General features: G+C 52.2%; 2 protein-coding genes across 3 annotated transcripts in view; both read right to left on the bottom strand.

Moving 5' to 3' along the window:
• Positions 1-7: 7 nt before the first annotated feature.
• Positions 8-22,190, bottom strand: trit1 (tRNA isopentenyltransferase 1). 2 transcript variants are annotated; one of them, XM_084696751.1, is made up of 11 exons: positions 22,007-22,190; positions 13,484-13,623; positions 11,151-11,247; positions 10,557-10,711; positions 9,180-9,322; positions 8,619-8,730; positions 6,505-6,617; positions 6,066-6,143; positions 983-1,092; positions 639-756; positions 8-522 (listed from the first exon to the last, which is right to left on the bottom strand). In XM_084696751.1, exons 1-11 carry the CDS (start codon positions 22,160-22,162, stop codon positions 287-289), a joined length of 1,458 nt encoding a protein of 485 aa, XP_084552877.1. In that variant the 5' UTR covers positions 22,163-22,190; the 3' UTR covers positions 8-286. The 2 variants fall into 2 exon arrangements, with proteins under 2 accessions (XP_084552877.1, XP_084552878.1); XM_084696752.1 differs by lacking the exons at positions 11,151-11,247; positions 13,484-13,623; positions 22,007-22,190 and adding an exon at positions 11,696-12,695.
• Positions 22,191-25,438: 3,248 nt separating this feature from the next.
• myclb (MYCL proto-oncogene, bHLH transcription factor b) overlaps positions 25,439-27,037 on the bottom strand; it is a 4,017-nt gene continuing 2,418 nt past the window's right edge. The window contains exon 3 of the mRNA XM_084696944.1: positions 25,439-26,276. Within this exon, the coding sequence (XP_084553070.1) occupies positions 25,447-26,276 (830 nt within the window). The 3' untranslated portion in view covers positions 25,439-25,446. The remainder of the gene's footprint in view (positions 26,277-27,037) is intronic.

The following is a 27,037-nucleotide window of genomic DNA, read 5'->3' as shown; positions in this document are numbered from 1 at the left end:
CAGGAAGTATAGAAAACAATCTGTTTAATTACAATAATTACTTAACTCAAGGCTCTGTACACACAAACGTATCAGTGGCCAAAGTTTGACATTTGTCAAGGGCACATTATAAATCGAATCAATTGTGAGATCTGATTGATTGGCATTCCTAATGATGACATCAGCGCAAATTACGTCTTGTCCATGCGCAAGCTTCTTTGGTTAATCCATATAATCGAATACCAAAACCTCCATCGGGTGTAATTCCACAACGATATCTTATTGCTATGTTGCTTAAAGTTCCTCATTACGATGCACCAACAGGGAGGCTGGTCTCTGGGGTTAAAAGGGCGTTTTCCACATTGGTGTCAGATTCCCCACAGGCCTCATCGGAGCCTGGAGCTGGAGTGGTGAGGCTGCCCTGAACCAAGCCCTCTAAGGCGGGTGTGGGAGGAGGTGAAGTACCCAGGAGCTGGTCAGTGGCTGGGTTCAATTTCCTCTTCTTCTTAACGTGATAGTAGTGTTTCTTGGACTTCAGATGGGCTGGAGGTAGACAGAGAGATGCACATGTTATGTAGATTTCTCCATCTGGACACGTTTGCAGTCGTGAACCAAGTACTGCACCATGTCACAAAAGCTTCCTGAAGGGTGGGCCTCACCTGACCACTGCTGTTCTCCTATGATGACCTTGTCACACAGCTCACAGGTGTACCGGCTACGCTTATTCCACTGCCCCGCCCCCTCCACCCTGATTGGCTCCACATCAGGCCGCTCTCCCTAGAGGCGGAGTCAAGGCAAGAAAGTGAGCGACAAGGATGGAGCAGTGACTCAGACTTTACATTAGATCTCAAATCATCTTTCAAAAAACGACTGATCGATCGGTGATTGTTTGACGCAAGGAAGTAAAGGCGGTAGGAGGAGGATAGAAGGAAGGAAAGACAGAGGCTAGAATGATGGAGAGGGGTTACAGTGGGAGGGGCCCAAGGGCCCAAGTCCCGCCCACCTGTCGGAGGCTGGCCAATATCTGCAGAGCAGGGGTGAGGACTGAATCCTCCCACTTGGACACATCCGTCACATCCAGGCCAAACACTGCAGGGACGTTGTCACCAGGTCCTGGAGGGTTTACACACACACACTCACGCACACGCACGCACACACACACACACACACACGCACGCACACACACACACACACACACACACACACACACACACACACACACACACACACGCACACACACACACACACACACACACACACACACACACGAAAAGCGGAATGTTGTGGTTAAAGAAAGTAAAAGGGCGAAGAGACACGAGGGGATATATTGAATGAGAAAGACAAAACAATATTGTGGCTCAAACAGTGGCTGCATTCATTAGTATTATTTTATTCTTTTTGTTCTATGACTAAACAGACAGCCAATAGGGCTGTTTTGTAGACAGCCAATAGGGCGGTGAGTGCAGCTGTGAGCTGAGAGGGGGTTGGTTGGAGGACGGCCACTCCCTGCTGGTCTGCTGACTCACTACTGGAGCTCCATGATGCGTCTCTCACTCCTCTCTCCCCTTCGCTCTCCCTCCCCTGCCCTGCCCTGCCCCCCCCACCCTTCCCCCACCCTGCTTCTGTCAGTTCTGCTACAGTCAGCAGTCTCCAGCCCAGCCCTCAGCATCAGACAGTAGCCAAGCCCAGCCCGGTGTAACCCGACCTAGCCCAGCCCAGCCTGGCCTGGCCCAGCCCAGCATCTCTGCCTAGGTATTGATCCACAGACACACACACACACACACACCACACAGGGAAAAGGGATGGGCATATGAAGATAGGGTTACACAGAACAGAGAATGGAAGGAGAGGTGTATTGAGGACACCAACAAACCACACAGCACTCTGACTCTAGCATGCAGAGAGCTAGCTAATGTCACACACACACACGCACACACACACACACACACAATTGACACATGCACACACAGGGACATGCACTCAGTCTCTCCCTCTCGTCAGAGAGGCTAATCTTATTAACCTGAATGGCTCAATTAGTCAACTCATAACTAACTTATGAGCTAATCCTCAAATCAACCATACACACACTGTCTTACACCAACACTCACACGCAGCTGGAAGGACAGAGACACAAACACAAGAGATGAACTACTGGAGACAAGCTCATTAACAGAGTGTGAGACAGGAAACAATGAAAGTGCCCAAAACAAACCCAGTTCCCAGAACGAAAGACGTCTGAACCGCCTTTGTGTTCATCAAGGCAGATGTGCTTGGTTTGGTACCATGGAAACATCCCCAGGCGTCCTAGAAGTCATTCTAGAAGCATCCGGGTCTCCAGCACAGCCTCCTACATGCCTCAGACTCCAAAGCCTGCTGCTGAACTTCAAAGACAGTCAAACCTGTATGTGTGTGTGTGTGTGTGTGTGTGTGTGTTTTTTACATGAGGGGAACACCTTGCCTAGCGACTGTTAATCACAGTGTCAGGTTTCCTTTCAAAGACTGGTTTGTGCGTGGCGTTTATTGTGAGTGTAGCTCGCGAGGCGTGTGTGACATTTTGATGTTCAACACGGAGAGCAGGTGTGAGAGGAGACGAGGAGAAGAAAGGAGAAGAGGAGATGAGCAGAGAACCCATCTGGCAAACCTCCACCATACGGAGAGTAGAGACCCCTCCCTCCCTCCCTCCCTCCCTCCCTCCCTCCCTCCCTCCCTCCCTCCCTCCCTCCCTCCCTCCCTCCCTCCCTCCCTCCCTCCCTCCCTCCCTCCCTCCCTCCCTCCCTCCCTCCCTCCCCCCCGCCTCCCCCCTCCCTCCCTCAGCTGTTTGGCTCCTCGCTGATAACAACCGTTTCACTTCTGCTTTTCTCCCTCTCTTCTAGGTACCTTCTCTATCTCTCTTCCTCTCCCCGGTTCCCTTTCTCTTCTGGGCTGGATGGAGAGAGAGACAGAAAGAGAGAGAGACAGAGAGGGTAAGATAGAGAGAGAGATAGAGAAGGTAAGAAAGAGAGGGTGAGAGAGAGACAGAGAGAGAGCGAGAGGTGGCCTGGAGGGGATGTTGGCCAGATGCAATATGGAGGCTTGTCTGAAATCGGACTCTGCTAATCCACACAAGATGCCGATAACAGGGAGGGAAAGACAAAGAGGATGCCATGGCCTGAGACACACACACACACACTCAGAACCACACACACACACACACACACACACTCAATCTCCCTCTCGATCTGGTTGAGAGGGGAGACGGCTGTGCCTCAGAGGACGGCTGTGGCCTCAGAGGACGGCTGTGGCCTCAGGGCTTCAGGAAGAGGGACACAGAGACACACCTGTTGCAACACATGTCCCAGAGTCATGTCCCCCCCCCCCCACCGCTGCACACAGCCAAGCCTTCGGCTGCCACGCGCATGTGTCTGAGCGCGCGCGCATGTGTGTGTACACACCGTCGCAAACAGAAAACCTGGGTCACGCCACTCTGCCCAGCTGTGCTTTCTTGGCCGAAATCCACACGGCACACAGACAGTTGTCTCCATCCCTCCCTCCTCCTCCTCCTCCTCTTTCTTCTCTTGTTTCTTCTCTGTTTATCCTTTCCTTACGTGCCCTAGCACCCCCACCCGACCCCCCCCCCCCCCCAGCCTTATAGGAGCCATATTATACAGAGGGGCTTTGTAGTGTCAATAGGCCAACTCTTGTGTTTATTCCAATGTCACATTGAAAGAGGTAGGAGTTCTGCAGTACACACACCAGCTGTTTGGTTCTCTCACACATAAACACACACAAAGGGGTGAGACCTCGCTCTACACCTGTCGCCCTTCCAGATCACGTTACCCCCCCCTCACACACACTCACCCTGGTCTTTCTTTTCACTACTCTCCCTCCTCTCTGTCCTTTAGTCCCTCTCCCCCACGGTCGCCACACGCACATCCCTGTTATCTAACACTCACACCTCCACGCCAAGTCTGCACATAGGTGTCCAGCTCGCAGGCAGGTGTGTGTGTGAGACAGAGACAGAGACAGAGAGAGAGAGAGAGAGAGAGAGAGAGAGAGAGAGAGAGAGAGCTCTTATACTAACCCAGTAACAGGCTACCCTGACCAGGGGAAACAAGACCAGTGAATGTGCTATGATGGGGTCAGATCCATTTGAATTATAGAGAAGAGAAAATACTTTTTTCAATCAATACTCTACACACCCATGTTAGAAATAGAGAGAGAGAGAGAGAGCAAAAAGAGAGGAGAGAATGAAAGGGAGAGATACAGGAAAAGAGAGAGATGGGAAAAGAGAGAGAAGGGCAGAGAGAGAGAGAGAGAGAGAGAGAGAGAGAGAGAGAGAGAGAGAGAGAGAGTGCAAGAGAGCAAGAACGAAAGAAGAGAGGAAATGATAAGATTTGTGACTTGGGCTGATGTGCATGCAGATTGGGCAAGCCATCTATCCATCCATCCATCCATCCATCCATTAGCCAGTGAGTGACAGGATGGGACAGGACAGAGAGGGATGAAGGGGACAGCGTCCCCAGTGTCACATGCCCAGGGCAGAGCAGGACAGTGACAAGCAGAGAGGGACTGGTGTGACCCCAACAGTCCAGCCAGGGACAGCAGCGGTCAGGGTCGTGCTGACCACACACACACACACACACACTCCCAAAACCCCCCCCACGATCCAGTCTTCATTCATGTTCTCTGAAACCCCCTCATAATCTGTCCTGTCTTGTTTTCTCAGTCCTCCCCCCCCCCCCCCCCCCCACACACACACACACACACACACACACACAAACAAGGGGGAGGCCCAGCTAGTCGTCAGGGAGCTGGATTCCTGGCGAGGCTGTAATGCCTTGGGGAGATTAGCCTGCTCAGCTGAGGGAGGAAAGAGAGAGAGGGTAGCAGGGGGCCAGCGTGGGGGAGGGGGGTGGGGGGTGGATGTAATAGGTGGATTCCAATGAAGCATTCAAATGTGGGCTAGAACGGAGGCTTAGCAGAGAAGAAAGCGGGTCAGGAGCCCAAGAGAGAGAGAGACACAGAGAGACAGAGAGTAAAGAGAGAGAGACAGAGAGAGACAGAGACAGAGACAGAGACAGAGACAGAGACAGAGAGAGAGAGAGAGAGAGAGAGACAGATGAGAGAAAGAGGAGATATGAGGGAAAGGAGAGAGAGAAAGAGAAAAGTAGATACAGGTGGAGGGAGGGAGAGGAAACAGGAGGGAGAGAGGGAGAAGAGAAGTGGGCTCCAGGGGAGAGATGCCAGAGATGGAGGGGCTATGTGAAGCAGAGAGGACTGAGGAGATGAGGGGGTTAATGAGGCCAGAGACTTGACCTGGGATAACTGACCAGGTCACAGGTCACCTCGACCTGCTGATGCCTCCAGAGCCAGGCACGCTCCAGCACTGTGTGTGTGTGTGTGTGTGTGTGTGTGTGTGTGTGTGTGTGTGGGTGTGTGGGTGGGTGGGTGTGAACCCAACCAGTCGACGAGCTCATGCTTTATTTGCTTGGCCAGATTGGCCACCCTCCCATTCAAACACACTTCCCTCCAGCGTGGACAATGTCGGGCCAATCACGTTCATCTGATACGATACTGATAATGAAGACAGCTATGGAGACAAACATTTAGCAGCCCACAGCGGCCTCCGCTGACAGCGCTAACGTACATGGACCACACACACACACACAATTAAGCTTGCACACGCACACATCCACCCACACACTGGTCTACCATATGGTGCAGGCAGACAGTGTGTGGAGGTTCAGTCATGTCCAGGACTAAGCTACTTGGGGCTAACAGGATTAGATGACTGGCCTAGAATGAGCGTGTGTACGTGAGAGACAGGAGGAGGCAGAGAGGGAGGGGTGCGTGTGTCATGCAGGTGAAAGAGTTCAACTCAAGGTAGAACTGGGAGACACACACAGTCACAGACACCCAAACGCAAACGGTAGAAAGATACACAGCGTGTGTGTGTGTGACTGTGAGTTTCCTATTTGTGTGTTTAATGAGCTGTGTGAATCCCATCTTGTTAAAGTGAGTATTGTTGATTACCAAGGTATTGGGCCGTGAAGAGAACACACACATACACACACACACACGGCAGAGACAGAGGAAGAGTCACTCACTCTTGAGGAAGCGGTTGCGGACCCACTGGTTCTGCTTGCGGGCGTATCGTCTGGTAGCCATTTTGAGAGCCTCCACACCTTAGAGACAGGGAGAGGAGAGGAGGAGGGGGGGGGGGAGAGGAAAGGAGGGGGGAGAGGAGAGGAGGAGGGAGGGGGGAGAGGAGAGGAGGAGGGAGGGGGGAGAGGAGAGGAGGAGGGAGGGGGGAGAGGAGAGGAGGAGGAGGGAAGGGGGAGAGGAGAGGAGGAGGGAGGGGGGACATGGAAAGAGAGCAAAAGAGAACCAGAGAGGAAAGCAAGAGGACGAGGGAGGGATTCAAAGAACAAATAAATCAACCCATGAGTCGATCCATGGATCCCAGGCGGGTGAGCGTGTCTTGCAGTGGCAGATGGGAGTGAGGGGATCCTGAGAGGGTCCATCCATCACAGTGTGTTTGCTGACCTCTGTCTCGCAGTGTGTTTCTCTGCAGTTCTGGGAGGTTCTCTGGGGCGGTCAGATACTCATGGAACTCCTTGAAGCCTATGGACTGGAATATTCCATGCTGGTAGTCCTGACTGAGGCAGGGAGAGATGGGGCGGGGGGGGGCACACCACCACCGTGTCAGAGCTAGTCTAGACACACCCCACCCAGACACTGTCACACACACACACACACACACACACACACACTACGGCTGGAGCTAGCACACGCCTTCACCTCTCCTTATCGCACCCTCATCATCCCAGTGTGACAGGCATTCTATCTGTCCGTGTGTGTGTGTGACGGAGTGTGTGTGTGTATGCGTGTGCACGCTTTAAGCACAGTGTTTCCGGGGGGACCCAGGGCGGACGGCTTGATGGCTGAGCCAGGCTGAGGGGAGGCTGAGGGGAGGCAGGGGAAACAGGAGGCCTGAAGGCAGGGGAGGCAGAGATTATTTACTGACCACTACAGAGAGAGGGGGGGAGAGGAGGGAGTGGGGGGGGAGAGGAGGGAGTGGGGGGGGAGAGAGAGAGACAAAAAGAAAAATAGGGGGACAAGAGGGGGGGGGGGGGGGCAGAAATACAAAAATAGAGACAAACAAAAAAAGAGAGAAATTGAGAAAAGGGAAAAAAGGGAACCGGATCAAAAAGCAGAGGAAACAAACACCCGAGAGAGAAAGAGAGAGACAGAGAGAGACAGAGAGAGACAGAGAGAGAGAGACAGAGAGAGAGACAGAGAGAGAGAGACAGAGAGAGACAGAGAGAGACAGAGGGCAAGGTTTGACCTTGATGTCTAGCGACTGCAGTCTCAGAGAGGAAGGGAGGGAGGGAGGAGGGAGGGATAGTGAGATAGATAGATGGAGACAGGGAGAGACATAGAGACAGACAAACACAGGCAGAGTTAGACAGAGAGAGAGAGAAAGACAGAGAGAGAGAGAGAGAGAGAGAGAGAGAGAGAGAGAGAGAGAGAGAGAGAGAGAGAGAGAGAGAGAGAGAGAAAGAGAAAGAGAAAGAGAGAGAGAGAGAGAGAGGCAGGAGAGGGGTAATAGATAAAAGTGCTGGTGTGGTCAGAAGAGGAGAAGAGGGGGAGGGGTTAATGGGGTGGAGGAGGGAGACATGAGGGCAGGCAGAATCCTGGGCAATAGGCCACCAGTGCATCACTGTTCTGCAGCCACACCCTATCACTCACTCTCAGATCCCTTTCTCCTTCCCCCTCTCCTTCTCCTTCTCCTTCCCCCTCTCCCTCTCTCTCTGCCTCTCCCTCTCCCTCTCCTTCCCCCTCTCCCCCTCTCTCTGCCTCTCCCTCTCCCTCTCTAGCTCTCTCTCTGCCTCTCTCTCTCCTTCTCCTTCTACTTCCCCCTCTCCCTCTGTTTCTGCCTCTCTCTCTCTCTCTCTCTCTCTGCCTCTCTCTAATTGGTCTCATCGAGCCCTTTGGCCAGGATGCTAGTGTGTGAACGCTCACACACCCGCACACACACACAAACACCTGCCTGAACATGCAGATGAGCTCTACAAACACCACAGCCAGGCTGGATATGAGTTCCCAGTGAGAAACATTCATACTTCCTCCTCCTCATCCACCCCCCTCCTCATCCACCCCCCTCCTCATCCACCCCCCTCCTGATCCACCCCCCTCCTCATCCACCCCCCTCCTCATCCACCCCCCTCCTCATCCACTCTCCTCCTCATCCACCCCCCTCCTCATCCACCCCCCTCCTCATCCACCCCCCTCCTCATCCACCCCCCTCCTGATCCACCCCCCTCCTCATCCACCCCCCTCCTCATCCACCCTCCTCCTCATCCACCCCCCTCCTCATCCACCCCCCTCCTGATCCACCCCCCTCCTCATCCACCCCCCTCCTCATCCACCCCCCTCCTCATCCACCCCCCTCCTCAAACTCCACTCTCCATCCTCAAAGACAAACCCAGTCAACAGTCCCTGCTCTTCCCTCTCTCCCATCTGCAGTGGCGTGAAACAGAGCCGGCGCCAAGCGTCCAACAGCACGTCATGGCCACGTTCGCCCGTGTCTATTGGATGGGGGGGGGGCTCTGGACCAATGGAAGCAGGCGGTGGCGGGAGGTTCCTGGTTGGCTGACCTTTGCTCCTGGATCCTCTGCAGGTTGTAGCGCAGGTGGAAGTCTTGCAGCTCCTCCAGCAGGCCTGCTTCCAGCATGTCATCCACGCGCACGTCCAGGCGCCGGTCCAGGACTGAGGGAGAGGGGGTGGAGTCAAGTGCGGGGGTCAGATGGCTGAGCGGTTAGGGAATCGGCCTCATAATCAGAAGGTTGCCGGTTAGATTTTCCGGCCATGCTAAATGACGTTATGTCCTTGGGCAAGGCACTTCACCCTACTTGCCTCGGGGGGAATGTCCCTGTACTTACTGTAAGTCGCTCTGGATAACAGTGTCTGCTAAATGACTACATGCAAGTGTCTGTTGAAGGCTGGAGGATCTACCTTTCGGGTGGTTGGGGGTACTGGTGAATGAATATATATGGTCAAATGCTTTACTCTGGGATTGTCCTTGTATGCGTGTGTGTGAGAGAATGTGTGTGTGTGTGCGTGTGTGTTTGTGTGTGTGAGAGACCGTGTGTGTGTGTGTAAGACACCATGTGTGTGTGTGTGTGTGAGACACCGTGTGTGTGTGTGTGTGCGCTCACCCTCCATCTCAGCGTGCAGCCAGAAGACACAGGAGTGAGGGTACCTGAGGGCCCCGCCCAGCCCGTCCCCTCCCCCTGCCCCCCTCTGCTCCTCCAGCCAACGGCTGTGGGGCACGCCCGTCTGCTCCAGCACCTGTAGGCTCCTGGGGGTGTCAAACACACACACCCCGGTCAGCACCCGCCCCCTCTCAGGGCCAACAGCAAACCGTGGAGTTGACAGCCAAGTCTATCCAGCTAGATAGGTAGAAGCAATATGGTGGAGGTACAAAGTTTGACCAGGTGAGCTATTTCGTCTGTGTGGGACTGGGAGTTTAGATTTGGAGCGTCAGGACAGGAAGGTGTATTTCACAGAGCAGCTGAACCTCTGAATGATTGAGATTCCCATCCAGCCCTCTCCCCATCCAGCCCTCTCCCCATCCAGCCCTCTCCCCATCCAGCCCCATCCAGCCCTCTCCCCATCCAGCCCCTCTCCCCATCCAGCCCCTCTCCCCATCCAGCCCCATCCAGCCCTCTCCCCATCCAGCCCTCTCCCCATCCAGCCCTCTCCCCATCCAGCCCCATCCAGCCCTCTCCCCATCCAGCCCCATCCAGCCCTCTCCCCATCCAGCCCCTCTCCCCATCCAGCCCCTCTCCCCATCCAGCCCTCTCCCCATCCAGCCCCATCCAGCCCTCTCCCCATCCAGCCCTCTCCCCATCCAGCCCTCTCCCCATCCAGCCCTCTCCCCATCCAGCCCTCTCCCCATCCAGCCCTTTCCCCATCCAGCCCTCTCCCCATCCAGCCCTCTCCCCATCCAGCCCCATCCAGCCCCTCTCCCCATCCAGCCCCTCTCCCCATCCAGCCCTCTCCCCATCCAGCCCCATCCAGCCCCATCCAGCCCCATCCAGCCCTCTCCCCATCCAGCCCCATCCAGCCCCATCCAGCCCTCTCCCCATCCAGCCCCTTTCCCCATCCAGCCCTCTCCACGCCTCGCTGCTGCGGTGGTGTGAGACGGCCAAAAAGGAATAATAATAGATTTGTGTCATTTCCTGTCAGCGGAGGTGCAGGGTGATCTAACCTCTTTATACACACACGTTTCAGAGTGTGCAAACCTTCCCCATCCTCCATGTCAGACGCTGTGTGTGTGTGTGTGTCCTATCAGTGTACGTAACGCGTGTGTGTGTATGCAGAAAGAGTCTGCATGTCTGTTACGAGTGTTTCTTTTCTTCATGAACAGATCCTGTCAGCAGTACTCTTGGCTTGTTGAGCTCACTGACAGGTACTGAGAACAGCCCGACAATATCAGTCATAACCACGCATCAATCAATCACTACACCCCCCCCCTCACCTCCCCCCACCACCCTCCTTCCTTCCCTCCCTCCCTCCCCCCTCCCCCTCACCGGGCTATCTTGCGGGTGTTACGGGGGTGCAGCATGGCAGCCATGTCGGGGTCCACCTCACTCAGTCTCTTGTGCAGCTCAGCTCCGCCCAGTTTCTCTAGCTCCACCTTCCAGTCCTGTGACCCCGCCCTCTTCCCGTCCGTGGTGAGGTTGTCCTGAGAGGCGAGGAACCAGGAAGTCAACCTGGATGAATATCTTTCATCCGGACGTGCTACAAAGGACATCGTTTTGACTGACAGCGGCGAGTTAAGCTGAGACAGGATAGGTACAGCGTGCAGGAGAGGGTTGAGACAGGATAGGTACAGGGGAGGGGTGAGACAGGCTAGGTGCAGGGGAGGGGTGAGACAGCCTAGGTGCAGGGGAGGGGTGAGACAGGCTAGGTGCAGGGGAGGGGTGAGACAGGCTAGGTGCAGGGGAGGGGTGAGACAGCCTAGGTGCAGGGGAGGGGTGAGACAGCCTAGGTGCAGGGTGAGACAGGCTAGGTGCAGGGGAGGGGTGAGACAGGCTAGGTGCAGGGTGAGACAGGCTAGGTGCAGGGGAGGGGTTAGAGACAGGCTAAATGCAGGGGAGGGGTGAGAGACAGGAGGTTCTCACCGCTGTATCGAGCATCTTCCACAGCAGAGATTCAATATAATAGTTGGTCCCTCCAACGATGATTGGCAGTTTGTTCCGGCTGTGCATGTCCTTTATGTGGGACGGGGTTAAGGAGGGAACACTGACACAACCTGCACGCTCTGCTTCTTTACGCAGATATATTTTTAGACTCTTTCTGTCTATTTGGGATAGACAGTGAAGAATGACAGGAAATGGAGAGAGAGAGAGAGCGGGAGAGAGAGAGAGAGAGCGAGAGAGAGAGGACAAGCAGGAAACGATCGGAGCCGGACCATGTGACACTGTGTTGGATGAAGAGGAAGGGGTTTCACAGAGCAAAGTCCTCGTTTGCTTTGATGCGTTTGCTGGATGTGTGAGAAACATCTGACAGTACCTCACCCAGGCATGAACTCCCTCCCTCCACCCCCTCCCCTCTCCATTCCTCCAACCTTTCATCCCTCCTCTCTCTATCCCTCCATCCCTCCTCTCTCCATCCCTCCCTTTCTTCCACCTGTTAAAAGTATACAAAACCACATACCACAACATACCTCCCATACGCCCTCCCTTAGCTGCAGTCTTCCGAATCTCTCATCCTTCCATCTCCTCCTCGTCTCTCTCCCTCCAGATTCCCAGGGGTGCAAGGCCCGCTCAGACGCGATAAGGCCCATCAGCTATCATCACTCAGCCCCCGCACGCACGCACGCACACACACGCACGCACGCGTCAAACCCTTCTCCCCAAGGATTGAGCAACAGAATATAAACGACACAGAGGGATGTTTACAGGAGAAAGCGGAGGGGAAAAAAAAAACGACAGCAAGTGGAAAAGCAAACCCCTACTTTTAATATTATCATTCACCGAAAGCGTATCATCTTACACACCTCGATCCTCTTCGCTCACTGCGTGCGTTGCTGAACAGCTTTTCCCCAGCCCTTCCTCTCCTCCTAAATGATCCATTTCATCTGTGTGTTCTCCCATCTCTCTCTCTCTTCATCCCTCTCTCCCCTGACAGAACAGCACGGCACGGATCCTATTCTTAGAGCGACTGCAGCTTCTGTGCCGCACTGGTAGGTGTGCGCGCGGGCGCGTGTGTGTTTGCGTGTGTTTCAGATCTATTAATAACCTTGCCTCCTGTCTGCACTGTAACATCTGTGTGTGTGTGTGTGTGTGTGTGTGTGAGGGTGTGAGGGTGTGGCTGTGTGTGTCTGATGTATTATTATCCCTGTAGTTCTCTCTAGTGATAGCTTCTCGGCAGCGTTAACAACTGCAGCAGAGCGCTCACTCACACACGCGGGGCAAAACCAGGACACTCCTGTGAGGAGATTTGAGGTTCAGAATACCTGCAAATACGACATTACCTGCCACGAGAAACCCCTGCAGGTCTGGCACACATGGAAAGAGATTTCCTTCAATGTCCTCATTAAAAGCCCAGCTCTTGTAAGGCACAATGGGTGGCCAATGACTGAGATGTAAATTAATGATTTGAAGTGTCGTCTTCTAAGTCATTATACTAACTGACTGACGTGTGTGTGTATGTATGTGTAATATAGCCTATATATATAAACCCATATATATATGTGTGTGTGTGTGTGTGTGTGTGTGTGTGTCTGTAGGCCTATGTCTGTGTGTATGTGTGTTTATATGTGTGTGTTTATCTGTGTGTGTGGTAAGTTCCCAGCTGCTCACCTTACATTATTCAACCACTGATGCTCTGACCACGTGAACCGCTGCGGTCGTAACAAAGCGTAGCAGAAACCCCAGGAACACCCTGACGAGGTTGCAGCCAGACCGGAGGAGGAGCCCCAGAACAACCATGCTGCCTGGATGAGGAACCCAAAACTAACAAGCCAACGACAAACTCGTGTAACAAATCACGTGTGTGTGTGTGAGGGCGTTTACAGTAAGAGGTAAACATCCCTGTATCTATATGGATGGGGGTGTGAATATACCAGCTTCACAGGGAATTCTGCCTTTAACAATACTTACGTGATTTAAACCGAAGTTCCCACAATTTATACCAACTTAAACGTTACTCATTATAATAACAATTCTAATTATAGAGTAATTTAATGTTAAGTGAGTACAGGTGGCTGGCCACACCCAATAATTGCTGGCATCTGTTTTTCATACAGTTCAAATGTTTGGGAGGGAAACAAGATATTGTTTTTGTTTTTTTTTAAGCCATAGCTTTTTAAGCATGGTCTGCAAAATAAACCTTGTCATTCAACCCATTTGAAATAAATAAACAGATAAACAAATGTTTTTCTGGACCTCTTGGAGCATGAGATGTGTCAGCCATCTTTGTTGTGGTTGCTGTGAGGCAGCAGAAGGATATGAGGGCCAGGGCTCTCTTCCTGAAGTCCAGCACTGTGTAGCTGCTGACCAGCGGGTCCACAAAGCTCATCATGTGATGGACGCACTGGGCACGCTCCTCAGGAGTCACCTTATTGGTTATGATGTCCAGACCCCGGTACACCTGAGGAGACACACAAAAGGGAGAGCCAATCAGAGAGCCAATAGGGAGGAGACCAGGGGAGGGTGTGGGCTCTGGGCAGAGAGGAGGAGAGGAGAGAAGGGGCAAGGGGAGGAGGGTGTTCCCTGGGGGGGAGGGTGTTCCTGGGTGGGAGGGTGTTCCCTGGGGGGGAGGGTGTTTCCAGGGTGGGAGGGTGTTTCCAGGGTGGGAGGGTGTTCCCTGGGGGGGAGGGTGTTCCCTGGGGGGGAGGGTGTTTCCAGGGTGGGAGGGTGTTTCCTGGGGGGGAGGGTGTTCCCTGGGGGGGAGGGTGTTTCCAGGGTGGGAGGGTGTTTCCTGGGGGGGAGGGTGTTCCCTGGGGGGAGGGTGTTTCCTGGGGGGGAGGGTGTTCCCTGGGGGGGAGGGTGTTCCCTGGGTGGGAGGGTGTTTCCTGGGTGGGGGGGTGTTTCCTGGGGGGGAGGGTGTTTCCTGGGTGGGAGGGTGTTTCCAGGGTGGGAGGGTGTTTCCTGGGGGGGAGGGTGTTTCCAGGGTGGGAGGGTGTTTCCTGGGGGGGAGGGTGTTTCCAGAGGGGTCGAGTTTAACGGACCCTAGTCTAGCTCTGATACATCGTCACATGCAGCTCACTGAGACCTGAGGAATGTGACAGCTGTGTGTCACCTACTGTCTCCAATCCATCCATCACACACACACACACACACACACACGTTTGGGGAATGTGGAGGAACGTGGAGACGGGGCCTAACTTCAGAGAACTGGGAGTGCGTCATTAGAATCGATCACATGATTTAGTGTAAACCCCCAAACAGCAGCTGTAATCACACTGACATCTGCCGTCTTCAGAGGCTGTGGAGAACGCTCTCTTAACAGAAGCCTTCATCCAACAGCCTTCATCCAACAGCCTTCATCCAACAGCCTTCATCCAACAGCCTTCATCCAAAAGCCTTCATCCAACAGCCTTCATCCAACAGCCTTCATCCAACAGCCTTCATCCAACAGCCTTCATCCAACACCCACACCAGGGGGGGATTCCCAGTCCACTCCATACAGTGAGCTACCCCCCCACCTTTCTCAATATTCTTTAAACTATTAGTGCGTCTGTGCGTGTGTGTGTCCCAGCACCACTCCAAGCCAAAAGTGGGAGGTGGGGCGGAAGAACCAAGCTGCTGAATAATTCACTGCTGCTCGGCACGACACCGTGTCAGCCAAAACCAGAGAGGGGGAGGGGAGGGGGGAGAGAGGGTGGAGGGGGAGAGAGGGGATGTGAGGGGGGAGAGAGGGTGGAGGGAGAGAGGGGATGGGAGGGGGGAGAGAGGGTGGAGGGGGGAGAGAGGGTGGAGGGGGGAGAGAGGGTGGAGGGAGAGAGGGGATGTGAGGGGGGAGAGAGGGTGGAGGGGGGAGAGAGGGTGGAGGGGGGAGAGAGGGGATGGGAGGGGGGAGAGAGGGTGGAGGGGGGAGAGAGGGTGGAGGGGAAGAGAGGGTGGATGGGGGAGAGAGGGGGAGAGACGGGAAGGGGGAGGGGAGGGGAGGGGGGAGAGAGGGTGGAGAGAGGGTGGAGAGGGGAGAGAGGGGATGGGAGGGGGAGGCAATGGGAGGGGGGAGAGAGGGGATGGGAGGGGGGAAAGAGGGGGAGAGAGGGGAAGGGGGAAGGGAGGGGATGGGAGGGGGGAGAGAGGGGATGGGAGGGGGGGGCAATGGGAGGGGGGAGAGAGGGGATGGGAGGGGGGAAGAGGGGGAGAGAGGGGAAGGGGGAAGGGAGGGGATGGGAGGGGGGAGAGAGGGGATGGGAGGGGGGAGAGGGGAAGGGGGAAGGCAGGGGATGGGAGGGCTGACAGGGTCTTGGTGAGCGAAGACCACCAAGAGGGTGAAAGTGTAAAAGAGGGAGATCCAGAAAGTGAGAGGGAAAAAAGGAGGAAAAGAAAGGTGAAAGAAAGAGTGAGATCATGTGCTTAAAGAGGAGAACATGGAGCTCCCTGGAATAGTGTGGTTTCGAGGTTGAGGAGAGAGCGAAAGAGAGAGATCAGATCAATCCAGGAATGTGTGTGTGTGTCCCCTTATCCCCTGGGGGCCTGTCGAGGAGGGGGGACACACCACAGCATCTCACTCACCCCAGTCCCCTCAAAGATCACCGGGCGTGTCCCGGCTCAATCCCACCCTGTTCACCCGGCATTATTACTAGAGAGGGGTCTGCTATGTAGCGAGAGGATGATGAATGTGGGGGCCATTTAGCAGTCAGTTTCCAGGGAGAAATCCTGTACTACAGACACATATATATGTGTGTGTATGTGTGTGTATGAGAGTGAGTGAGTGAGTGAGTGAGTGAGTGAGTGAGTGAGTGAGTGAGTGAGTGAGTGAGTGAGTGAGTGAGTGAGTGAGTGAGTGAGTGAGTGAGTGAGTGAGTGAGTGAGAGAGAGAGAGAGAGAGAGAGAGAGAGAGAGAGAGAGAGAGAGAGAGAGAGAAATGCTCTGGCTGCATTAAGACACAAATCAATATTATCCCGGGGCGTTGTGACTGCAGCACAGGAATCTGAGAAGAGAGATTGAACTAGAGACAGAACTAGAATAGATGGGAGAAAAAGACTAACGTAAAGTTTGAGAGAGAGAGTGTGTGAGAGAGAGAGTGTGAGAGAGAGAGTGTGAGAGAGAGAGTGAGAGAGAGAGAGAGAGAGAGAGAGAGAGAGAGTGAGAGACTGGTACCATGAGACAGACTTGGTGGGTGGGTGTGTAAGTGTGTGTTTCTGAGCCACACTCCTTCCTGGCTTGCACCCACATCACCGAACACACACACACACACACCCTTCCTATTCATGAGAGCTTGTACCAGTCTCCACAGTCACACACACACACACACAAAAAACACACTCGTTCATTCATCCAGCTCTCTCATCCTCTGTTTCTCTTACACTCACTCAAGTCTTCTTTCAGCTTTCCCAAACCTCTTCTACCAGTTTAATCCCTCCTCTTCTCTGTTCACCCCAGTTCTCTCTCCCCCTCCCTCTTTCCCTCTCTCTCCCTCATCCCCTCTCTCCCTCTCTCTCATCCCCTCTCTCTCCCCCTATACCTTTCTCCCCTCCCTCAACACATCTCTGTAGCCTCTGCCTCTCCCTCTCTCTCTCTCCTGCATCTCTCTCTCTCCTGTCCCTCTCTCCCTCTCCATGGCACTCACTATTTACTTACTCCTTTAATCCCCCCCCACCTTTCTCCACGGAATCCCTCTCTCCAGCGACGTGGTTTTCCTTTTCTGGAAACTTCTTTCCGTCCTCTCCATTGTGTCCTGTGGTAGGTCCTTGCTGCGGCTGAATGAAACACACCTAATCCTCAACAGCTGCCTCTGTGTGTGTGTGTGTGTGTGTGTGTGTGTGTGTGTGTGTGTGTGTGTGTGCATGTCTTGTAACCATAAGAGTCTCAGTACATTTACTCAGGATCTCGTTATTAATGAGGACAAGCAGTCCCTGGAGACAAGCAAACAGGAAGTTATGAGTGAACTAGTGAATGAAAGGGAACTTGGAAAGATGGGGAGAGAGCGAGAGAGCGAGAGAGCGAGAGAGAGAGAGAGAGAGAGAGAGAGAGAGAGAGAGAAGAACGAGATGAGGTGAAGTCCTGTTTCAGTGAATGTCTGGATCTTTGTAGGGGAGGTGGAGGAGACAGGATGATGGGGTCATCTACTGGTTTGACATGCTGTGTAGAGACCATACAAAGGTTAGACTGGTTGCACACAGACGGATGTGTGTGTGTGTCAGTGTTTCTCTGTGTGTGTGTGTGTCAGTGTGTGTGTGTGTGTGCGTGCCTATGTTCGTGCGTAAGAGAGACGAGCCGTAAACAATGAGCACACTGTTCTCGCTTTGTACCCGGCAACCCGCCTGCCTGCCCAACCTCAAGCCCTGCACGAGACAGCTGCTCTGCACACACACACACACACAGAATTGATGAAGGGGGATGGACAGAAAGAAAAAGACAGAAAGAAAGACAGTAAAGATTAAAAGGACAAAGAAAAGGCTGATAAACATTTGGAGAAGACAAGAGTACAGACAGGGGCGGAGTCCAGTCCGTCCTCCATCCGGCTGCTGGACCAATGAGAATCCCAGGAAGGGTTTCATCCACACAACAACATGGTCCCCAGCTCTCCACACTCAACACCTCTTTTTCATCCATGCTTTTATTTTTTGCCTCTCCGACCATTCATTCAGTCTTTTCTTTCCTTCTGCCCGATCCTTCTATAACTCATCCCTCCATCTCCCTCCCTCTCTCTTTCTCCACAGGGAATGGTCCGGTAATACCAGACTAATAAATCATTCATGGCGTTGTTCTTCCTCCCCTCCCACCCCCCCTCTCTCCATCCTCCCTCTATCATTCCCTCCCTCCATCCTCCTCTCCCTGCCTCCATCCTCCTCTCCCTGCCTCCATCCTCCTCTCCCTGCCTCCATCCTCTTCTCCCTCCCTCCATCCTCCTCTCCCTACCTCCATCCTCCTCTCCCTCCCTCCATCCTCCTCTCCCTACCTCCATCCTCCTCTCCCTGCCTCCATCCTCCTCTCCCTCCCTCCCTCCCTCCATCCTCTTCTCCCTGCCTCCATCCTCCCCTTCCTCCCTCCGTCCTCCCCTCCCTCTACACCACCTCTCTTCCACCTCCTCCTCCCCCACTGTCGCTGTGTGGTAGATTTACTGTAAAGCACACCACAGCACACCACACGTCAACGCACCCTGTCGCCTGTCTGCACACACACACACACACACACCTCAGTTATCCTGAGAGGAATACTCTGCAACTCGGGGTTCTCTCCCTTCTTTTAGGGTTCAACATCACAAAGGTTGTGACCCGGCCATAACCCTTCACCCCTGACATCACCTACTGGTTCCCACCATGTCCACACCCCACCCCTCTACCCTCACGTGCAGACCAAGACACTCTCATCCACCCCCCCCTCTCCCCCTCCCCCTCCCTCTCATCAGTCCCACACCACACCAGCCTCTGCTGTTGCTAGCTAGGTTGGCGCAAACACGCAAGGTCCAATTACAGACAGACAGTAAAGTGGAAAAGGACAAAGAAAAGGCTGATAACCATTTGGAGAAGACAAGAGTACAGACAGGGGCGGAGTCCAGTCCGTCCTCCATCCGGCTGCTGGACCAATGAGAATCCCAGGAAGGGTTTCATCCACACAACAACATGGTCCCCAGCTCTCCACACTCAACACCTCTTTTTCATCCGTGCTTTTTCTTTTTTGCCTCTCCGACCATTCATTCAGTCTTTTCTTTCCTTCTGCATGATCCTTCTATTTTCCTTCTGCCCGATCCTTCTATAACTCATCCCTCCATCTCCCTCCTTCTCTCTTTCTCCACAGGGAATGGTCCGGTAATGCCAGACTAATAAATCATTCATGGCGTTGTTCTTCCTCCCCTCCCACCCCCCCTCTCTCCATCCTCCCTCTATCATTCCCTGCCTCCATCCTCCCCTGCCTCATTCCCTGCCTCCATCCTTCCCTTCCTCCCTCCATCCTCCCCTCCCTCCACACCACCTCTCTTCCACCTCTTCCTCCCCCACTGTCGCTGTGTGGTAGATTTACTGTATGGCACACCACACCATGCGTCAAACGCACCCTGTCTGCACACACACACACACACACACACACACACACACACCTCAGTTATCCTGAGAGGAATACTCTGCAACCCTGCTTTCTTTCCCCTCTTTTAGGGTTCAACATCAAAAGTCATGACCCCCCCCCCCCCACCCCACCCCTGGCCACACCCTTCACATCACCTACTGGTTCCCACCATCTTCACACCCCACCCCTCTACCCTCACACGCCGAACAAGACAACTCCCACTTCCACCCCCCCTCCCCCTCCCTCCCATCACATCACATTCCCACACCACACTAGCCCCTGCTGCTGTCTGGCTAGGATGGCGTGAACGTGCAAGGTCCAATTCCATCCGAGCGTAGCCTAAATAACATTCCCCAGAGAGGGCCGCAGATATAGCCTGCCTGTCCCAGCCAGAGTAACCTTCAGTCCAGCAGCAAACCTCACAGTTATCTAGGAACAAGCAAGTGGCTGTCAGCTTCAAACAGGCATGCTATCAAGCTGGTTCACACCAGAGCTACTGAGTTTCCGCTGGGTTGAAAATGTGTTGTCTTTCGGCAAATTTTCCCTTCTATCAACACCACTGGGGCGGCGTATAAGACTGGCTGTACACAGACAAAAGAAAGTTGATCTATTTGGGATGGTTTAATCCATTAATCTGACAAACAAAAACATAGTTTAATCTGTGTCATTCTCTCCATCTGCTCTAGGTTTCTCTTCCTGCAAACAAAAACTAAACTTAAGACAAAAAAAACAATCAACTGATAGCTTAGTTAGTAATAATCAAATGAGTAAAACGGCTTCTACAGTTACCAGCTGAAAAAAAAATAACCCTTGCATGTCCAGAGTACTGGGGTGGGGGGGGGCTGGGGGGGAAGGGGGGCGAGGGACACCCATGCTGATTCTGGGGAGGAAACACAATGGCTGGAGTTGGAGTGTGGGAACCAATTCTACTGAGGACAATGGGCCCTTCCCAGTGACCACAGAGTGGCCATTGACAATCAGCTGCGAGCATAGCTAGCATCGCGCCGTGTTAAATATGCACCCGCTTGGCACAAAGCCAGCCTTCTCTGTGACAGGACTAGACTGTTTCCTCTCTCAAAGACAACGGGTGGGCGTAACACACTCTGACCCTTTCTCGTTCTCCCTCTTTCCTTCTCCTAGTGTACCTTGAAAGACTGACAGTTATACAATCAATTAGGCCTCCCTGTAAATTCTGTAAACTCCTTCCTAACACACACACACACACAGAAAGAGACACTGCAACTAGGCCAATGCGTTTCCTCCAAGAACTGTGATAGTGGAGAGATATTCTGGGCTGAAATGTTATTAACCCAGTTAGCAGCACCAGGTGGCTGTCTTGCTGGAAGTCTAGCTCCCAGTGGAGAAACCCTCAAGGACACTCAGGATGCAGGAGGAAAGCAGCACATTCACAGAACACAGCTTCAATACCCACAAACGGCCAGCCTGGATCAACACACATTTACATTTAGTCATTTAGCAGATACTCTTATCCAGAGCGACTTACAGTAAGTACAGGGACATTCCCCCCTGAGGCAAGTAGGGTGAAGAGCCTTGCCCAAGGACACAACTTAATTTTGCACGGCCAGGAATCAAACCAGCAACCTTCTGATTAATAGCCCGATTCCCTAACCGCTCAGCCATCCAACTCCCCGTCCCGTCCCCGTCTAACTCCACATCCACCCCACAGATGTCAAAGCCTACAGTTGTGTGGGCTTACTAACTCGTGCTTGTGTGTGTGTGCATGTGCATGTGTGTGTGTGTCTGTGTGTGAGAGACAGAGAAGCAGTGTTAGAGAGAAACTTGCTTGCAGATCAGAGATAAAGTCAGTGCTATTGAAACGTTGACCATGGCCTATCCATGTACATTCTCAGATAGATGGTCGTGTGAGTCTGTCTGCGTGTCTGTTTCTGACTCTGTCTGTAACAACACAAAATAACTGTCAGGCTGCATTGTGTTAACTGTGCAGCCACTCACATTCTCGGGTCTTGGTTGACGTCATAACTACCGCGGTCAAACGGGGTATTTTGGTCTGGGTGACAGAAGAATCCTTACTGAGACCGCCAACATTGTCATCCAATTGTAAATTAAATAGTCTAAAAACCACCTCATACCTTTTACATTTTAACGTCAAGACGTTATGACTAAATTGTGTGTGTGTTCAAGTCCAAAGTTCATCCCTGGTGTGTATCGCTATCCTACTTATCTACAGAACACAGACTCACAAAGTCAATTATTTCTCATTAGAACGAACAGAAATGCACACATAGCACCAGAGGTAGTTATTTTTTACACGTGATGTTACATCGAAGTGGAACATGAATAATGCTAGGTACACTAGCCATGGTCGTCATATTTCAGAAATGGTTCTATAGTTTTTGTGTAGCCTTTTTGATTCTGTGTCCTGCAGCCTAGGACCATCTATGTTCAATCTCTTTCGACTGGGTATAAAGCGCTGAATGATACTTGTAGCCAACACCTTTGCGTCGGACTGAAACAGGACAACAAAAATACGAAAATAGGATTCTAGCTAGCTCGTCATTAGCCAGTCGTTTTTAGCATGCCTCAGTGGCAGTAGCTAGCTTGCTAACTTTATCACGTCTCTCGTAGCACAATCTAGTTGTTATACGTTAGATGGATAATTGTCTTTTGCATAACTGTTTAAACTGTCATTCCTCGCAATATGGTCAGATCAAATATGCACTTTGTTGTCAACTTTTGATGCAACTTTCAATCCACAGCATCGTGTGATGTACAATATTCCTGTCAAGAGTTCTGCAGCATATCTTTCTTACCTGCATAGAATCTGCGCTGATTATCTCCCCTTGAAGTCGTTTTCCAAGTTCAATGGCCAGTTTCGACTTCCCAGTACCTGTAGCTCCTAAAATAACAACCAAAGGAGGTACCATACTATTGAAGGCACACTGCACGCCTCGAACGGAGGCTGCCATGTTGCTTCTCTGGTTTTCCAGCTGATAGTCTTGCGCCTGCGCACCATGCACAGTGACGGAGGGATGCGAGGTTAGATTTGTAACTAAGCAACAGAAAGTGGTTCCCATGGTACCGTGTATTGATAAAGGATTATGTTGTCTGGAAGGATCTTTTGTCCGGGAAAATTATTATACTATAACCTCAATGTGTTGCTAGTAAGCAAAGTAGGCTGAACACATAATGGGGGAGTCCATAGATGGATCCAAAATGTGCAATTGTATATGTATCTCTAATTAAGAAGACGGACAAAAGGTCAACTTGATTAGAAGGTAGATAATGTGATTAGTGCTGCCATTCTTCTTTAACAAGTGTGTGTTAGTCATAGAATTACAAGAGTAGCCTATAACCTTTACAATAGCATGATTTTTATTTTCTCCATGTGTTCTCATCTGGTTGTTTGATTTGGAAAATGTCTCCTTTTTTATCAACTTAACATTTTATATTTTCAATGAAGATAATTTGATCTTGACTCTTGCTACCACCCCGGAAACAGGGCACCTGATAATAGCTAGCGTGGTTACTATGGAAACTGAGAGAACCGAGCTGTGTGTAAGTTAGGATGCTTGTTGCCATGGCAGAGAAGCCACGGCATGTTGTCTTAGAGACTGTGGAACACATCTCGTCGGGAGGAAAGAATATCCGTGTGGATCTCACTCATGTTCATCCAAGAGTGAAAACGGGAAGAAATGTATGTCCTGTGGACTCAACGTCATCATGTGCGATTTGTTTTCTTCTCATCCTCCACATGAAACATTCATGACATGAAACTTCCTATCGAAAGAGAACGCAGACCAGGATCGTGTTTTACAGTAAATTTATTATTTTTTGACTGATTCACCCATAACGTTGCAGCTCATGAGGTACTGAAAACAAAGTGCTCGGAAAACAAGGCTGCCTGTCATACTTTTAACTTCCCAAAGCAAGCGAGGTCACCTGCTAACAAGACCGAACTGACCCCAGAGGCGGGTAGTCAAAACAAACACAAAGAACCAGTGGGCTCCGTTTACTCTTAATGAGCAGCTAAGAAATGATTCAAAGAACGGATTGAAGTAGGCCGACGGTGGTATGTGCTGAGCAAACAGGGCCAGGAAGACACCAGGAAGTAGAGGAGGAGAATGAAAGAGGAAGAAAGAAGTAGAGAAGCAAGGTGGTAGTGAGGCATCTGACACACAAGGCTGATCTTCCACCTGGCACTGCGCATGGTGCCAGGGGCCCCTCCCCCCCTCCGTCTGCTCCCCCCCCCCCCCCCCCCAGCCCTCCTGTTCTCTTCCCCCCCCCAGCCCTCTCCACCCCTCCTCATCTTAACCTCCCCTTTGCTCCCTCCCTCCTCCACTTCACCCCGCTCGGCGGGAAGCGAGCAAAGTAATCCCAAGCTTTGGGGATTACACATCCCAGTGAGTATTTTCTTCTCAAACTCAACCCCCACTCCAGAGCTGTGCCATCTCTGGACTACCTGGGATTTCCTGAGGTCCCTGGGTAAAGGGTGGCGCAGCCAGGCCGGGGGCCATGTTGTCAACATCGGGGTCTTGGACGGTACAGTGCCAGTAGTCTGAGCCCTGAGGCTGCTACCGTTCTAAGACTGTGAGGGAGGTGGCGACAGGAGTCTACTTGGGACTAGACACCAGCCAGAGATTTAAACTCTGGATCCTCTTAGTTTGGCCCCTACTGACAGATTTTAGAGAGTGCCAGATCCAGTGATTAGATTGAATAGGAAGAGCATTTAAAAAGGTGGTATCACCTTCAGAAGGGCGGAGTGGGAAAGAGTGTGTGTGTGGGTGGGTGAGTTCAAGTCAGTTGGCTGCAGCACATACCATCAGTAGCCACTTATGAACGTAAAAAAAATAAAATAAAACTAAAACAACAGTCTTTAGTTTACACCAAAACACAACTCTGTAGGAAAATATAGTACAAAAATGATCTGCTTTTTTCTGCTTTGCATCTCTTGACAACAAACCTTGGATACAACAACAAAAAAAACACAAGAAAATAAACCGACAGGCATCGAAAAGTGTCACAAAAAGTGGCTAGTGTGATTGACGTCAAGTTCAATAGTGTTTGTTCCATTATTTTTTCATTTTCTCCCCGTCCTCCTTTTAATAACAAAAATAGAAGCTTTTGAGATATCTTTGAATGGCCAGCGTGGCCAAACCCCATTTTGGGGGATACACGCCTGGAAAAGAAAATTAGAAAGTCCATTTGACAACTCTGGTTTTGGTGTTGCCAGATCTGTACATCCAGGATACTATGTACAAACGTCCGAGCATTTTCTATGTACACGCACACGATCTTTGTACACACACACACACACACACACACACACACACACGGCTCGGACAAAAAAAACGCACCAAACTACGGAAAAATTAAATGATGAGTTATTTCAACATTGGCATTTAGCATTTTTATCACACTACCACAAATCAAAAGTTAACCATTTCATAAATTTACCTTATGATACTTATCGGGAGTGATCAGAGACTGATTCGTTTATTGGAATTCATTGGTCGCAATGGTGCGATTTTAAACTGTTGTTCTTCAAGACTATACCTTGGCAGCAATGAAACTGTAGCAGTTGTTGCTCAGGCGTTGGGTTAAGATGTATACCAGTACATTACACATGCATAATAATCAATACGTCTCACACACCGCCTACATGGCATTCTAACTTAACAAATATCCCAGTTTACATTCTGAATAAATAACCGTTTCAACATGAATCCGGTTATCAACAATTACGTTTGCAGGGGGACAGTATGTCAAATTGTATAATGTATACTACCCCCTCTCCTTATCCCCTCACAAATGTCAACAACTATCTGAAATATCAGTGACTTATACAGTGCCCACGTCTTCTGTCCTAACCGGCTGATTGCCCAGTCAATCACTCAGAAGCTAAAAATGTGCAAACAACAAACTTAGAACAGAAACGGACGCAACACACACAGCCCCCCTCCCCTTACCCAGAAAGTGAACATTAGTGTCTCTCCTGCATCGTATTCCATTCCGTTTTGGAAAAAGTAAATTGTGTTTGTGCGCGAGCATGTGCGTGGAGCAGGAGAGTGGAGACCAGGGGAGACTGAACTCTAACCCCAGGGGAGACTGAACTCTAACCCCAGGGGAGACTGAACTCTAACCCCAGGGGAGACTGAACTCTAACCCCAGGGGAGACTGAACTCTAACCCCAGGAGAGCTAGCGTGTCTGGAGCTTCCCCCCCCCACCCCCCCCCCCGCGCCAACTGGCTGCTCAGGAGCGTTTAAGCTGCGCCAGCCTTCGTAGCAGCTGCTGCTGCCTGGCCTTCAGCTGCCTCCTCTCCTGGGCCCTCAGACGCTCGCTGGCGTGCAGCTGCCGCAGGTACTCAGTGGCCTGGGTCAAGATGGCCACCTTGGGGGTCTTGGGGCACTCAGCCAGCCCCGGGATCTCGTCCCGCAGCGACAGGAAGCGCGAGCGGAGGTCGTTGCGTCGCTTGCGCTCCAGGAAGTTGTGCGTCTTGCGCTTGTCCGTGTCTTCGCCGTCGGACGACTGGGGGCTGGAGGGATGGGACTGGGGGCGGGACTTGAAGGGGGGGTAGTGGGGGTGGGAGGACGAGGGAGGTGGGAAGGAGGCGGCGCCTAGGGAGGGGGAGGCAGCGGCCAGGCCGGCGTCGGGCAGCTCCAGCCGGCCGTTTGCGGCGGAGACGTGAGGTTTGCCGCTCTCATAGTTCCGGGGGTTGGGGGGGGCTGACGCGAGGCGAGGGTGGGGCGGAGCTTCCGGGAGAGCATCGTCTTCGTCGTCGTCATCGTCGTCCTCGTCGGGGCGGGACGGCTCGTGACGGACCCTCTTGCGGGGGGGCTGGCAGGGGGGCAGCGTGTCGGGGGAGGGGGCAGCGTAGTTGTGCTGCTGCTGGTGGATGGAGATGTGGAAGCGCTTCATGCAGGGGTCCAGCGGGTCGGCCCGCACCGTGATGGTGACGGGCTGCCGGGCGCTCAGGAGCCGCCGAGGCTTGTTCTGCTGCTCCACCGTCACCACGTCGATCTCTTCCTCATCCTCCTCCTCATCATCATCATCATCATCGTCCTCATCATCGTCGTCCTCGTCTGGAACGCAAGACGGGAAACGTTAGTGGTGTGGATGTGAATGAGTGGGGTGGGCAAGAGAGGGAGAGAAAGGAGGGGAGGAGGAGGAAGAGAAAGAGAGAAGTGGGAAAATTAGATCATCAAGTAAAAGTGTGACTGTGCTATCCACATCCAGCCTGATGCATCCAGAGTGCTGAGTAAATGCTTCTGTAACACTGAACTCTACACAACCTCAGCAAATACACACGCTCTCTCATACACTTGCAAGCTAACACACACACGCACGCACACACTAGGGTTACACTCACATACTGCTTCAACACACATGTAATTGCCATTTGCTCAGTCCCCTAAGTGGAAAGTCCCTCGTTCAGTCATGTGAAAAGAGACAAAGAGAGAGACTCGAGAATACAATCTACCTCAAAACCAAAAAAGACCAAAGTCACTTGGGCATGCAAGTCAAATGCCATAATAAGCATTTAAACCATTCACTGTGTGGATCTTTGGGCTCTGTTCCTGAGGAAATTAGGTTTTGAACCATGCGTAAATGCTGTGAATTAACATAATGCCGTTAACTTGATTCCCACAAACTGACTAGACTCCAGGGAGCCTGCTCAGGTTGCTGTAAATTAAAATTCTTTGGCTTCTTCAAAGTAATTACATCCCACTCTGAAGTGCTAATGGCAGAGCTAACATTTCAATGGGACATCAATTGGTTGATGACAACAACAGCAAGAGGAGGCACAGGTCTTTTAACATGCATACAGTCTGAGGCATAGACC

The sequence above is a fragment of the Hypomesus nipponensis genome, chromosome 4, assembly GCF_054491055.1.
Source record: "Hypomesus nipponensis isolate SF chromosome 4, ASM5449105v1, whole genome shotgun sequence".
NCBI classification, from domain to species: domain Eukaryota; kingdom Metazoa; phylum Chordata; class Actinopteri; order Osmeriformes; family Osmeridae; genus Hypomesus; species Hypomesus nipponensis.
The sequence above is the reverse complement of the archived record's forward strand: the minus strand, read 5'-3'. Positions and strand labels throughout refer to the sequence as shown.